At 38.0% G+C, this 15708-nt stretch overlaps 1 protein-coding gene across 5 annotated transcripts in view; it reads right to left on the bottom strand.

Annotated features, from left to right (window-relative positions):
• Positions 1-524: 524 nt before the first annotated feature.
• The window catches only part of TFAP2D (transcription factor AP-2 delta), a 54111-nt gene continuing 38927 nt past the window's right edge, over positions 525-15708 (bottom strand). For all 5 annotated transcript variants that reach the window (XM_071807133.1, XM_065836002.2, XM_071807132.1 and 2 more), the window contains one exon: positions 525-5679. In XM_071807133.1, the coding sequence (XP_071663234.1) occupies positions 5460-5679 (220 nt within the window). In that variant the 3' untranslated portion in view covers positions 525-5459. The remainder of the gene's footprint in view (positions 5680-15708) is intronic.

Here is a 15708-nt window from a genome sequence, read left to right as displayed (position 1 = left end):
ACAGCCTTTCTATGCAATCATGGGCAAGTCACTTCTGAGGGCATATATCTCAATATAGTCTGGTCATCTAAATATTAAGTATTCAAGGTTAAATAATTTTCTAGGTTGTATCCATTGTCAATGGACAGAGAATAAGATTCCTGCCACTTTTCCTCTGTGGTAAACCGAGAGAGACTAATAGAAAGTAAATCATCCCATACAGCTTTGATTTCTGCTTTAGGACAGTACAAATTGCCTTGCATTTTGTCTTTCTCTTGATACATCAAGAATGAAATCTGGTTAACAGATTCTAGATGAGATACCTATTTAATATAACTATAATTATGTGGAATAAATCCCACCATTAATCTCTGTATAAGATAATCTTCTAGCTGTAATGTGGGAACAGGATTTCTGCTCCTCTGATTTGTATGTAATAACTATTGAATGGAAGTTCTAGGTCCTGTAATGTCATAGATCAAGTTCCTATCCAGGTTTGATTGTTTTTATCCAGAGAGGGAAATTATTTTCAAGCAGCAGACAAATCAGGTTTAAATCAACATAGATTTTATTGCCGTGAAATGTTTGATCAAATGTGGTCATTATCTTCATAGACTCATGTAAAACAGGTAGCTTGTATAGGAAATAGAAATATAAAAGATTATGTTTTTCACCACTGAATTATAAATTAAAATAAGTGGAAGTAAAAAAATCAAAACAAACCAAAACCCCAAACCAATAAATAGGACATTGCTTGTTGGTGACCAAGTGCACACTCACATTTAAATACAATCACAACAGCTGCTGTACAGAACAGAATTAATTGTACAAAATAAAGAAAAGTAAAGAATAGCAATAAAAAAAGATCAGACCTCTCCAAATGACCTTCACCTGGCAAAGGAAAATGACTTTATCTTCCTCCCCCATTCCCCACACAGCTGTACTTGAAGTCTTGTTGAAACTGTAATGGGGGCAGAGGCAGAGGATATTTTTACAAACACAGTTCCTGTATAATTATGTTCATTGATTCTTCCTTGTGTTGCAAGCTCGTGCCTTCTATCAATGCTATTTTTTCTTGTCCTTTAAGAGTTAGAGCAGCAGAACCAACTCTCCAAAGGATAAACGAAAGTAAAATGACCTGGGATTTCATCAGCAGCCCTTTTGGATACCTAAGACATCTAAGAGCAAAACTGCTTGTTGATACTAGGAAACAAACAAACAAAACTAGAGAAACTGGCTCTTAGAACAATAAAGCATCCTGTCTTGAGACTTACTGCAAAATTATGAGCTGCAGCTGTGCCACTGAGTCATGTTCAAAGGAACTGGGACAATATTTACAAAGAGGTCTAGGATCTGGAAGGACTATACATTGTGCCTGCTTTGTAGCAGATTTGGTTTTGTCATTGTTATTTTTTTTTTTTTTGGGGGGGTGCGGAGAAGTTAAAGAGAAATTTCAAAGCCCAGATTCCTTGTTGGTTTGGAGAGTTTAGCCAACACACGAGCAGTTAATACAGTAACACCTTTCCCCAGGAAGAAAGGCATGTGGTTATTCAGTGTGTTTTGTTCATGAGTAATTTGCTAACAAATCCAAGTATCAATAGCTGGTCTTTGTGAGTCAAAAGTGTCAGGGCTTAGTATAAGAAGTAAGTTCAGAGACCTACTTAAAGTGTTTTGAGATTTGCGGTGGGAAAGGCGTAATGCATACACAGCTAAGCAATGGACTGAAGTACAACAGGATCCAAATACCCAGCACTTGAAGCATGAACCTAATTCATTGCTTTGGCAATGGTCTAGATGCTTTACTATAATCCTTCAGTGTTTTTGACCTGAATGGAGTAAACAATTCCATGGTATCTCAAAGGGAGATTTTTTTTTTTTTTCCAGATCAGGTTAATTTCAAAGTCAAAAAGGTACAAATATACTGAATTTGCTACCAGTGATCACCTGCTATCTTCATACCATGCCCTTCCTTCGGGCTGATCTAATTCATGAGTGTGCTCTGAGATGGCAACAATTAATTGCTTAAAACTGCACTGAAAGTTCAATTTTCAGAAACTAAAGGCATTTTGAGACCAAACTGCTCTGATAGCTAGCTCAGCAGAAAAGGCAGTAGTATTTTTTTTTCTCTCAATAAAATTAGTAAGTACAGATAAAAATAAATAATAGAGAGCCTGTGAATGTCAACAAACTTCACATCTACCTTTTTAAAATAATTCTGCTGTTAAAATTTGCTAAAATACTAAAGGAAATAACAGAAGGTTTGGGATGCAGGTAGCCTTTTAATGGTAAGAATATAGCAGTTCACTCAGGTTGAATCAGATCTGTATTGAACCTTACCAAAAATCTGTATGGGTTGATAAGTCAAAAACTGGAACTTCTGGGTCTTCAAGAGTGCTCAGGTTTATTAATATTAACAGATCAAATGGTAATCTAGGTAAAAAATAATTCGTTACCTGCAGAGCAAAGGCTCATAGTACTCATGTAATACCAAAAGATGTAAGTCTTTAAGCATATTATTGTTGGGACCTTGGACCATACCCTGCATATATAAATATTTCAGATAATGTTGTATACACATTATTTCCAGCATCAGAGACTTGAATTTGATTGTAATAAAATGTTGCTTTCTCAAGAGTTTTACAGAATAATCTACACAGTCGGTCATGCCTTCTTCTCCAGAAGACTGGCGTTTTAGTGAGGAAAATGGAAAAGGATTTAAGAAACTTGTCTTCTTCTCTTCCTTCATCCAAGTCTGATCTAAATTCATCCACATCCTGAAGCAGAGGACCATAATTAAATTGTTTTACAGTACATTTTCTTGTCACAAATCTGTGTATCTGACAGCCCAACTTGTGATTTTTTTTCCCCTTCTCCATTTCTCTACCTCAGTTTGGACAATAGAAAAAGTAGAATGCATTTCCTTTTCACTTTTAGTCATGGTTACCTACCTTCACACTCAAGTATTTAGTGTTCTAGAACAGTTCCCTGATGTTTCTGTTGAAGACATATCTGAGGATCATTCATTTGATTTTAGCACTTCTCCAGAGGTGCTGGAGTGAAAAATTAATTCAGTAAAGTTTAAGTTCTGTTAGGCACTTAGCTGATCTCAGTATTTCAAGGGGGTGGAGTCCCATGGAGATCCATCTATGTACCTCAATGCACAAAGGTTGCCTAGATATCACTAAAGTAGGTATCTAAGTTATATACCTACCATAAACAAGGACAAATCTGGACAAAATCGTAAGACAGTTTTTGTTGTTGTTGTTGTTTGTTTGGTTGGTTGGTTGGTTGGTTGGTTGGTTTTTGAGATTCCCTTACGTGAGCAAATAAGAACTCATTAGTTCTTATAATGTTTTCTCACCATGATAACAATGTCCTTGTTGACCTCCAGAGGAACGACACTGTGCCATAAGTGCTCTATTCTCTTTGGAATACTTTTGAAAGGCAAGTCTGAGCTTGTTGATTCAGTTTGACTCCTTACATCATGACTGTAAATGCCCTCAGACATTTGTCCTGGTCCCTGGATTTAGCCTAAAGCCAGTCATCCAAGATGCAATACATGCTAACTAGTTGTAGAAAGCTATGATAGAGATACATTTGTATGAGCATTTTTATCCTTGGCTTCTTTTATACCTAGTTAAGAGAAGCACACACTTGAGTCATGAGTCATCATTACTTTGAGGTGAGATAAACTGTGTACTATAAGTGCCTTTTTCTTTCCACTGATTGTAAGGAGAAGAGGGTAACTAATTGAGTTATAGTCACGTATAACACAAATGCTGCTGTTACATTGCAACCATTACCTGTGCAGAATGAAAGGCACTTCCAGATGATCCCTTAGACTTGTCCTAGACACTTGGTGTGCAAGTCAAGTGGCCACCTTTAGGTATCTACTACTGTCTTCTGGGATCCTCCAGCTCCCCCTTGAGGTGCGTCCAGTTCTCCTATAGATTTCATATCACATCTATCAAAACTCTGTGGCTGTCTCAGATGCCTTAAAACATCTCAAATTTCTCTAAACACTTACATGTGGACAACTATAGTATTTCCTATCATAGAAAGAGATGAATTGTCCCTTGGAAGAAAAGGTCTGGTTCTGCTGAACTTAAAAGGAGTTTAGATGGTCAGCATAACCCCACCCTGTAATATCAATCCTTCCTAACTTTCTCAATAAAGTGGTACCAGAGAAACAAGAAATAGAATGGAATAAAAGTCTTGTGGGAGAAGTTAGAATGTGACTGGAAAATGTCTCTTGACTCAGAGAGTCTTAAGCTCAAACTATGTCTCCAATGTTTTCTGTGTAAGGATGTGTGGTAGGTGATAAAGTGATATTTTGAAAGTACATTAGCAGGGTTATTACCACTTAGCTTCTGTGGACCAAGCCAATCTGTCTTATTTGTCATTTGGGGTTTATTTTCTTTTCAGTAAGTGAGTGGATTCTGTTAGAGCTCTGTACTTCAGCTGGATTTCTAAAGACAATAAAGCTGCAGAAACAAGCTGTTGAGGAAAAGAAAGCATCATGAAATTGAGGCAACACAAAAGATGATTGCAGTTGCCTGCATTGATCCTTTTGAACAAAGACCTGGGTGTGGTAGACTGCAGTGTTGTGGGACAAGGGGCTGAGAAGATAGAGGGCAGAAGCCCGTGCTGTCATTTAAACTGAAGTTCACAGAGGCATCAGGACTCTTACTGAAACTATCAAGGATTTGTTGTTGGTTTTTTTTTTTTTTTTCATTTTAGTCTGCCATGCTCTTTTCACAAAAGACACCACGGCTGCTGCTTGAATGGTCAGGACAGATTCCCAACAGGTTCTGGCCTCATTCCAGTGCAGCTTTATTGTACATTCCCACTTGGGGATGAGCAGTCCCCAACACCAAACAGTTCATTTGTCCCACGGCCCACGAACTTCTCTTTTGCCAGGTTTCCGTATTGTTTTCCCAATAGTGAGTAGATCAGGCATTTCCAATGGATCAGAGGAAGCCCTTCTTTCAATCTATCCAGCATACCAGCAAAGCCAGGATGCTGGAACTGTGTGTCCCACAACTGATGCGCTGGCCTTAACTGTGCTGCTGGAGAAGAAAGTGCTTCAGATTTCATGTGCCACCTCAGCCAAGTCCAGAAGTGCTTATAAAAAACAGTGTTAGTGTATCATTCAGAACAATCAAATACTACGTGCACAAAACAGTAGTTTAGAGCAACATAAATTTTAAAAAAGTGACAATTTCATCACACAATTACTGTACACTGCTGTCCTTAGGGTTGAATACTTTCCTCTCTCACGCTCCCTTTTTCTCTCTGTTTTAATCTTTCTCTTTTGTATTTTCATTTTTTGATTTTTTTTAAATTTTTTTTTCTTTTTCTTTTTTCCCCCCTTTTTTTTTGGATTTGGTCCACTGGAGATAAATTGCCCTCAATGATATATATATTTAAAAAAAATATCAGCAGCAAGACTCTCTTGAAATAGATTCTGTTTGATGTAGCTAGTCTGTCTTTTCTGTTTTGCCCTCTTTCACAGCAGCCTCTGAAGTTTTCCGCAGGGGGGCTTTCTCTGAGTTGGCATGTCCTTGGCCGGATTCCACCGCTCCTCCGTTTTTGTGCGATGTGTGCTTTTCCAAGTAGTTCAGCATTTCACTGAGAACAGTTTGGAAAGTGCTTAGGGCAGCACATATTGCAGGAGTTCCAAAACCATGGGTAATCAAACTACAAATGGGAAAGAGAGAGAAAAAGAAATACACACATGCACATAAATATAAATGCACACACGTTCATTGAAGAGTTTAGAGTACACTTATTTTGCTATAGCAAAATTCAAGATTTGCTCCCTAAACTATTTATTACGTATGGGAGAAACAGGAAAGAGTGGACCTGAAGAGCAGATTACATACAGCTTCAAAGGTTGGTTTTGGTAGGACTCTTGGTTCTGAAACTCTGTATGACGGATCCTTGGCTGATGCAGATTGACACGAGTTGTTGACTTTCAGAGAGACCAAAAGAGGGTCCTTGCCCTAGGCTCCCCAACATCACTATTTTTCCAGTCCCAGAAGGTTTTTATCTCCCCTTCTCAGGTAAATGAAACCAGTTTTGTGTGGTTTATTCACTCTCCTAGATCAGAGCCTTGAACAACAAGACCTAACTCTTCTACATGGATATATATATGGCCATATCTGTATTAAGAAATTAAGGACTGCTGAGGTGCAATCTCAGACCGTCTGCACAATTATCATGGTTTGGTCATATCCGTGCTGCCGAGCCCTCTGAGCATCCAATAGGGTGGAAATCTAACCACTAATTGAGAATAGTCCCTGGCCAATGCTGGTGACCAAACAAGGCCCAGGAAATGTTTCACATAGGGCTGGTTGAGCTCCGCTAAATTCATGGACCATCCTAACCAGTCAGTAGTAAAAACAACCAGGTTTCAACAGCTTTGCTCTGGTGGTGTTGAATTTACTACTATAGATCTACCCTGCTGCACGTTTCATCCAAATAAGTGTTTTTTTCAAGATAAGACTCAATTTTTCTTGTTTTCCTGCACTGCAAAGTAGCTGAATTTCAGTGATGCTCCTCGCTTAACAGCTAGTTAAATGACGTATTAATGCATTTGCCATGCAGAGCCAAAGTGAGTTAATCTCATTGCAGTTTAGAGGAGCATTTCAGCACACACGTGTATCTACAGTCACTTGAGATGTTTTGGGCATCCAGTCTGGCTTCCACCTGCAGATCCAGAAGTGTGCAAGTTTCCCACGGGTCCCATCTCTTAGATACCATCTCTGTGAGGAGGTCTCAGCTACCTTGAGATATCAGAAATGGCACTAGAGACCAGTTTTTAGACAATCAGCTCCACTCCCATTTGTATAAGTATTATGTGTACAGTATAAAATATTTATGTAAGGATCAGTGAAACTGAAGTTGTACCAGACACCTTACTATGAGCAAATAATTTATTCTCATTGTTATAATGATGTAATTTGATAAGTGCTAAATGAAAAACAAACAAACAAAAAAAAACAACCAACAAACAAACAACCAAAAAACCCATAACACTCCAGATTTAAAATTTTCATTTCAAAGCATAAATGAAAAATTATTTCAAAGGTTAAAATCTCATTGCAGATTTTAAAAGACTGATTTCAGTTATCCCAGTACTGCTCAGGGCAGAAAGAAGATGAGAGGAACAAAACCTGATTTCTGCATTTGCAGACATTTTTGAGAAATTAATACTTTATATTGGTTTGGGTGAGGAAAAAACCCTAAAACCAAAACATAACAAAACATTACAGTGTTTCTGATAAAACAGTGACTATTTTCCATCCCATGACAGTTAAGATCCTGTCCCTGCAGTAACTCTCAGGGTGTCTTAGGTACCACATCAGTAAATCCTGCTCTAACACAGAGAACTGGGCGTAGGTCAAAAATGGGAACATTTCACTTCATTGAGAACCTCTCTCTTCTGCACTTTGGCTTCTCAGTCTTTCCAATTGTTTTATAAAAAAATGAAAAAGTAGACACCAAGAGAAAAGAAGCTGTACAGGACATAGACAACTGCTGGGATGCTTGAAGAATATTAAAAATCAACAGCAGAAACAACAAAAAACACAACATAGGAAAGGCTCTAAGATATCTTTTAGGATGATCTTTCTGCCTGTCGAACATTGGAACACTGTTTGGTTGGAAAGCTGATATCCCAGGGAAAATATCAAACTTATAGGAGTCCTAATCAAAATGAGGCCTTATTTTGGAAATCTATCTCCATTTCAGATTGGGAGTGGCCCAGTCTTTTATAAAAGGTCTCCCAAAGGCTATTAACAAATAACTAGCTTTTAGAATGTTTATCTGTCAGTCTCCAGGCAGTTCTCAAAGCAGGAATTGATGTTTATCCCCAGATAGTAATGAGAGGGAAATGATAATTAAATATTTACAGACCATTTTGGAGACATCAATTAACAATACCATGACTCTTTAAGTCTGGACTTATAGTAATATCTGGATCTTTTTAATTTAGTATTAAAAAGATGTAAACATGCCTCACTTTGACTTTTTATAATTTTTTTTAGAAATGCCTGACATACCAGGAAAATAGAATCTTCATCACTGTAATTGTAAGTCATGTTTTTAATAGTAGCAAAACCAAGATCAGGAGTAGTATATAGATAAGACTATTTTTAGCCCTTTCAAGTCCTTTTAGGAATCAGGTAATTTCAAGATTTTGTGTTGGATTTTATCACTATGTTAGTCTGCATAAATCCAGAGAAATGAAAATGTGATGGAGCTTACAATAACAGAAAGCAAGAAAAGGAAATTCATAAATATCATCGCTAGTTAGAATATCTCATGATTTTTACAGTGCTTGTGTGATCTCCTCGGTCTATACCAACACATATATCAAAATATTTATGATCTTGCATGCAAAATAAACTTGTTTATCTATTTTTAAAGTTGACAATATCTGCAATCATTCATTTCTAGTTGATGCAAATAGTAAGTTTAACAAAGGATTGAGTAGAAAAGAAATCTTCCAGCCTGCTGTCTTTGAACCTTTTTGACTCTTGAGCAATTGTCTCTCTTCACATGATAGCTCAACACACCCTGAAGAGCAAAGTGGGAATGCTACAGTCAAAACTTACAGACTGTCTCAGAAGTCATCTGTATGGCTAAGAAAAGGGGTAGAAAATGTCAATGTTCTCAAATGCTGAACAAAACTGTAGAAAATGCCAGAATGGGACAAAATTTAATATCAAGGCATGCGAGCATAGGTGCCAACTTGTATGTGTATACATCAACAATGCCTAATCTCCCATTACAATCAAAAGGGACTTAGAGCAGTTTCTTATGTGTAAGAGTCTGCAGTGAAACATCTGCACAGATTTGCTGGATACCGCATAGGACTTAAGTCTACCTTGCTTCTAGGTGTTTTGACACCGGGCAGGTTGTGTTTGTGTGTCTTCCATGGCACTAGACGCCAGCGTTTAAGCAACTGAATTGAGCACCAGGGCTTTATTCAATACAGTCAGAGAAGTCTGGATGATTTATCACATGAAATGGACATGTCTCCTTTATGGTGAGCTTCACCATTCTTCGGGCTACATCAAGGGCTCCATCAAGCTGAATAAAAATGTGTGGTTAATGCTACTTGAGATGCCCTGAGGTAACAAGACATCTATGTCAGGTGAACAGGTAGTGTAGAAGGCTTACAGGAGAGCAGCACCCTTTTAAAGCAGCAATGGACTGATAGCATAACTCACAGCATCTAAAAAAACCACTTCATGCTAATGTTTACTCAGCTATAACTTGTTCTAGGTATTCATTGACTACATGGGAAGCTTAGACATCCAGCTTATATGGAGACATCTAGATATGGTAACTCTGCTTGTGGTCCCTGATGAATATATTCTTCTCCACAGGTGGGGATATGGAGAACTTCTCAATTTTACCATAAAGCTTATTAGAGAAACCATTTTATGGAAAATTTCTGGCCAGCCCTCATTGCCATGCTCCTGTCAGGGTGTATTTTTTTGGCTTTACTGTACATAATGTTCACAGAATCACAGAATTTTAGGGATTGAAAGGGACCTCGAAAGATCATCCAGTCCAATCCCCCTGTCAGAGCAGGAACACATAGATGAGTTCACCCAGGAAGGCGTCCAGGGAGGTTTTGAATGTCTGCAGAGAAGGAGACTCCACAACCAAACTGGGCAGCCTGTTCCAGTGTCTGTCACCCTCACTGTGAAGAAGTTTGTTCTCAAATTTAAATGGAACCTCTTGTGTTCCAGTTTATACCTATTGCCCCTTCTCTTATCATAGGTTGTCACTGAGAAGAGCCTGGCTCCATCCTCATGACACTCACCCTTTATATATTTATAAACATTAATGAAGTCACCCCTCAGTATCCTCTTCTCCAAGCTAAAGAGCCCCAGCTCCCTCAGCCTTTCCTCATAAGGGAGATGCTCCACTCCCTTAATCATCTTTGCGGCTCTATGCTGGATTCTCTCAAGCAGTTCCCTGTTCTTCTTGAACTGAGGGGCCCAAAAAAAAACACTGAGAGATGCTATCTTCTACTTTATCTTACATTTTTATCAGTGGTTCCGCTTGCTCTATTTTGGTGGCCTTTAATTCTCCGCAAGGTAAAGTCTGTGAAAAATCTAAGAAAGCTGGATAATTTCCCTTAGTTCACGAAAGCAAGTTTCAGGTTGGGGAGAAAATCTGATTTTACCTTTAAATCAGATATGACAAACAAAAGATTAATAGCAACACATTCAAATGTGTTTCCTGAAAGTCATATTTAGTTGCCTGATTTTTCAGATTAACTGAGCTGCCACTGAAAGTTCATTTTTGGTATACTCCAGGTCGATGAAACAAGTTTCTTTCATTGTAATACTTTCATTTGGGTTTAAAAGCCTAAAATAAATGGTGGTTTCATAATGGAGTCTTCTGGGTATTTGCAGCTTTGTAGTGCATCTCATTGTAACTCCTACAAACTAACTTTGTTGTTCTAAAAGGCAGGGCTGAAATCTCTGATTTGGGTACCGTGCATAGAAAACTGCAGAAAGAAGGCAACGGATATCAGGCCAACATGTTATAAATCCTTATGCTTAAGGACATCCAGACCCGCCTGCATTCTGCCCATGCTATGATGCAATTATGTCTACTCATGTTTTAATGATGGCCTTACTTAAAAGTGAAAAGATCCAAGTGTGCCTGAAGGCTTGGACTCTCATTTCCCAACTACCTCAAGGACTTCTCCATACCCCAGGCTGGTGAAACTCCGACATGCGGCAAAAGAAACAGATTCCCTCTCAGTGGGGGGGAAAAAGGCCATCTGCACTGAATGTTTATACCCTCATTTAAAATAAATACTTTAAAACAATAATAATGAGTAAAAAACAAGCTTGAACTTATTGGTCGGACTTTCTCAGAACTTTGAATGTGAAAACCATTTCATGTTTATTCTTGTGTAATAACACGTGTAGATGACAAATAATAAGATCTGATAAGACTTGATGTCTGTAAAGGAAATGGAAAAATGTTTGAATCCCTTCACCAATACAAGCAACATCCTAATTTAGAGATGCCTCTCTTGACTTTGAGGTGCTTCTCTTGATTTCAAGGGCTGTTCTGTGAAGGTTGTCTGGAGAATTAGACTGAGACAACTTTACTTCAGAAGGTCAGTACACCTAACCACAACAGAAGTTAGACTGATAGTCAAGGGAAACATTGGAACATGACCAGTATATATTACAGAGATAAGTAGTCTACAAGATCAGAGTGGTAAACAGTACATACAAAAGTTACTTTGCAAAGTAATGCTTGCTTTCTGTTCATAACCAAAAAACATATTAAGGACACGGTCTTCTAAGCAGATGGATCCCCTTCTACCATGTGTAAAAACAATGGAGAATTTAAGAAGAAAGTGCTAAAGCTGATACTTCATATTTCCAGAATATTCTATTTCAGCTCTGTATATTTTAGGCCTCGATACTGATTTTCCACATTAGGAGTATTACCCAGGGAATATATCTGAAACATCTAAGACTGTTACTATGGAGTGTTTCTGAGCTATAGACCAAAGATTAAGCCATGGCACTGTGGTGCACATGGCACTCACAGAAGCCCTTGGATGTTTCTAGTATATGATATTATGTCCTCCAAATATAAAACTGGATAATACTGTTACTTGACAGTTTTGAATGAGTAAAAGATGTACAAACTTCTGGCTAACTGTGGATGAAACACGGCCTCACCACCCATTGCTACCCGTGGAAATACACCAGTGAGACCACAGATCCAAGATGACTCGATACTTCTTACAAAGAGTGAGCATGACTCTCAGCCATCAGCTCCTTCACTTTCTCCTTTCAGTTAGTTAATGTCTACATCTCTTTTCTATGGGAAAAAGTGAAACGAATGAGATTCATCCAAATTGCTACCATGCATAGATTTCTTTTTTCCAGTGAGGCAGTTAACATAGTGGAGAAGCTTGATTGCCCCCCTCAAACAAGAAAGACCAAGAAGTAAACATGCTGATGCCAAGTGACAATGCAAGTTTGCAACCTAGTAATTTAGAAATGAGGGGAGGGGATTCCTTTTTTTGGGGAGAAGCACAAGAGTGCCTTAAATGTTTTAAGAAATCTTGAGTGGTGGATTGAAAAACAAAACAATCCCCCCAGGGCTTTTTCCATCTTTGATGAATGTGTATTTGCTTTCCCCTTGGTAATCATGGAACTTACTTGTTAATAAAGAGGATAAATAAAACAGATTTTCATCTGTTCTCTTGACTTCATAAATGGTGACTGTAAGGGAATATGGTCTCATAAGACTCATGATAAAAATCATTGACAATGTTAGATATTCACACCCTTCCAAAAGGATTTTGGTCATAAGCAGAGCAGGAGAAGGTGACTGAATCCTTTCTATGGAAAGATCAAAAATGGAACCCCTAGGACAGGGATTGAGGGGAAAATACCAGAGGAAAGAATTCTAATGCCTTTAGTAAATATTCAAGGAAAAGAAATAAGATGATGATGAAGAAGAGAAGAAGAAGAGGAAGTAGAAAAGTGGAAAATAAAAAGGGAAAAAGAAGAAGAAAGACAAAGACAAAAGGAAAAAAGAAAAAGGCAAGTAAAAAGAAAAAGGCAAAGAAAAGGACAAAGAAAAAGGCAAAGAAAAAGACAAGAAAAATGAAAATGAAAAGGAATAAAACAAGAACAAGAACAAGACAAAGGATAAGAAAGAAAAAGACAAAGGAAAAGGAAAATGGAAAGAGAAAAAGAAAAAGAAAATGAAAGAAAAAGAAAAAGAAAAAGAAAAAGAAAAAGAAAAAGAAAAAGAAAAAGAAAAAGAAAAAGAAAAAGAAAAAGAAAAAGAAAAAGAAAAAGAAAAAGAAAGTAAAAGAAAGAAGGATTAATTTGTTGATTACTAGTACCTCAGCACTGGGAACCAGTTTTGCCCTGCTCAGCTGAATCTAAAGCCAGATTGAAAGAGATCGTGGAAATCAGGGAACTCTAGAGGGCACCAGTGGTGTTTCGCCACAAACTTCATTGTGCACCAGGCTTCTTCCAGTCCGTGCATCCAAACAGAAGGTTGCTACTGCTAATCAAATGACTGGAATTATGACAGCAGCTGGTCTACCTCCTGGCAAGCAAAGAAGCGTAAAAAAGATACAACAATATATGAGGAGGGAAAGTTCATCTGTAAAGGCAACACACCAGTAAGGCTTTGGGCTTGGCTCTTTGTTACAATTTAAAAAATATGTTGAGCTTCAAAACCCATTTCATTGCTCCCTTTTACCCTTCAGAAAGGAGGATGTTACTTTCTCACTGCTCCCAAATTCTGAGCCTCTGGTTTCTTGCCTGTCACTTTTCGTATCACCTTGTCAGTGTGATGCCAAGCACTCGCAGGAGGCTGACAGCTCCAGGCTCACAGACTAACTAAATAACAAAACTCCTGTCTCAAAGAGTTTCACAGGAAGGATGTTTCATATCAGCTGGATGGCTAAGCAAAACACAGAATAATTTGTGATGGTGCTGATAGCTTTCATTATCTCTCTTTAGTATTCTGAATCTATTTTTTTTTTGTCTGTTTTTGTAGGGTTTCTGCACTGAAAGAAATGTCACTTGCAATAAAGTAGTTTTCCTTTTGCTGTCTTTATCTCATATATATGATAGATGATCTGGGTGTGATTTTGCATCTTGATGAAATGTAACCATGAAGTTAAAGGATCAAATCCAGCTTCTGTAATTCGTGGGTATTTGTCTTTCCCTATATGATGGATGACATTAGTAGGATACCTGAATTTTCCAGACGCTACAGATTAGTACAGACACAAGTGTCCCAAAGGCAGGTATAGAAGGTATGTCTGTACTCAATTTTACGGGTAAGGAAAGTGAGACTAAGAGGTTGACTGATGAGGTCAGAGAGTCTGCATGTGTAAGCCAAGAAACATATACAGATCTCCTGTGTATAATCTCAACAAGAGTTTTTTTGTGTCATGTTTCTTGGCTTCCCAGCACAGAATGTAGGCAATATTTGGTAGGTTTTCTGGTCACTCTAGTTAAAAAAGGCTTCTGCTAAAAGTTAAGAAAAATCTGTTTTGATGCAAGGGCAGGTTATGAAGGTAAAGACAAGAAGACACATATCAGTGTGACTTTCAGGTTCCCAGCTAAATCTGTGGGAAGCTCAGATATAACAGTGGAATGGAAGAGAGTAGATACATGCTCTCCCTATTCAAAAGAAAGGTAGGGTCTAAAATCAAGAAAAATATTATTTTAGTGTTTTGGATGTCTGATCCATCTGGAGCAATGTCTTAATTTCTGAAGGCCAGTTTGATACTTTATCAACAGACTTAAGTGTGGAATGAATAAAACAGGATTCTACATCCAGAACTCTAGCCTTTGTTTAATGTAGAAGCCACTACCTTAGGTAACAACACTCATTGGTTTTCACTCTCAATTTGCCCTTAAATTTTCCTCTACAAAAAAGAACAGCTTCAAGAGGAGGGATGAAAAGTGAACACATAGGTTCATCCATGCCACCAGAGATGCTATGGGACATTTAGAGTATCTGTAAGGCTGGTAGGAGATGCCTTTACAGTGATCTAGCATAGCCTGGCCTCATCTCAATTGTTGAAGTGTTTTAACCTGCAAAGTAGTGGCTATATCTAAGCTCCCAGCTGCTCTTGTCTATCCAAGCAGGCTTGTCTTCATCTGCTGTAGGTCAGGATTGCCCTGGTTCACCATTTTCAGGCTTTCCTGAAGTTAATTATTCACAAAGCCTTATATATTTGTTTTGTTTACCTAATTTTTTTTCATTTCTCTAGCTTTTCCAACCTCCTTTTTTCTTCCCATCACCTTGATAATTAAGAGCTGTCTCTCAATTTCACTGAATATGAAACAAAGCTCTTTACCTGTTCTGAATTCCAAACCAACCAACTTACAATGCTAAAGAAAGATTTGTGTAACCTTTCTGTCCTGAAAATATAAAGAAAGAGGAAATCTCAGCTTTACTGATGTCAGGGGATTTGAAAATGGTTTATGTTTCAAGAGAAATTAAAATCTCAGCTTTTCCTTCCTGCATACAGAGACATATGCTCATGTACACAAAAGTCTTCCATATTTCCGTGGGATTTTGGGGAGAAGAACATCTGAGTTACAGGTAATTGAAGGCATTTTAAAATAAACTAAACTTTATCTGAACATTTTCTTTCTCCTTCTTTTATTTTTTTCATTTTTTCTTTTTTTTTTCTCCCTTCTTTTTTTGCTCTCTTGTTCTTCCTTTCCAGATACTCACTGTGTTTTGAAAGCAAAGGTTGAGAGAAATAGGTTCCTCTCATTAAAGCTATAGAGACTTTTGGGTTCTTTTCTAGTACTGACTTCGCTCTCTACGGTGCTAGACTCATAAATGCATTTACACAGATCAACCTTTAGAGGACAACAAAGAGACACTCATGTATCTGGACAAAAAAGTCTCAGCAAACAGTAATGGAAATGGATTTTTCCAGGGTTTTCTCGTTTGCCCTGTGGCTTAATGATGGTTCTGTCTTCAGAAACTGGGGACAGGGTAGTTAAGCTAGTGGCTTTCAGGCCAGATGGTACCCACAGGACAGGATTATTCCACTTACTCCGCTGCATTTGTCATGAAGGATACAAAGACAGCTGGGGTAGCCCTACAACATATCACCTCTTATTGATCTCACGCTTACATACAATACTTAGAAATCTGAGCTTCCCCAGCACTTAG

The sequence above is a fragment of the Patagioenas fasciata genome, chromosome 3, assembly GCF_037038585.1.
Source record: "Patagioenas fasciata isolate bPatFas1 chromosome 3, bPatFas1.hap1, whole genome shotgun sequence".
Lineage (NCBI taxonomy): Eukaryota > Metazoa > Chordata > Aves > Columbiformes > Columbidae > Patagioenas > Patagioenas fasciata.
The sequence above is the reverse complement of the archived record's forward strand: the minus strand, read 5'-3'. Positions and strand labels throughout refer to the sequence as shown.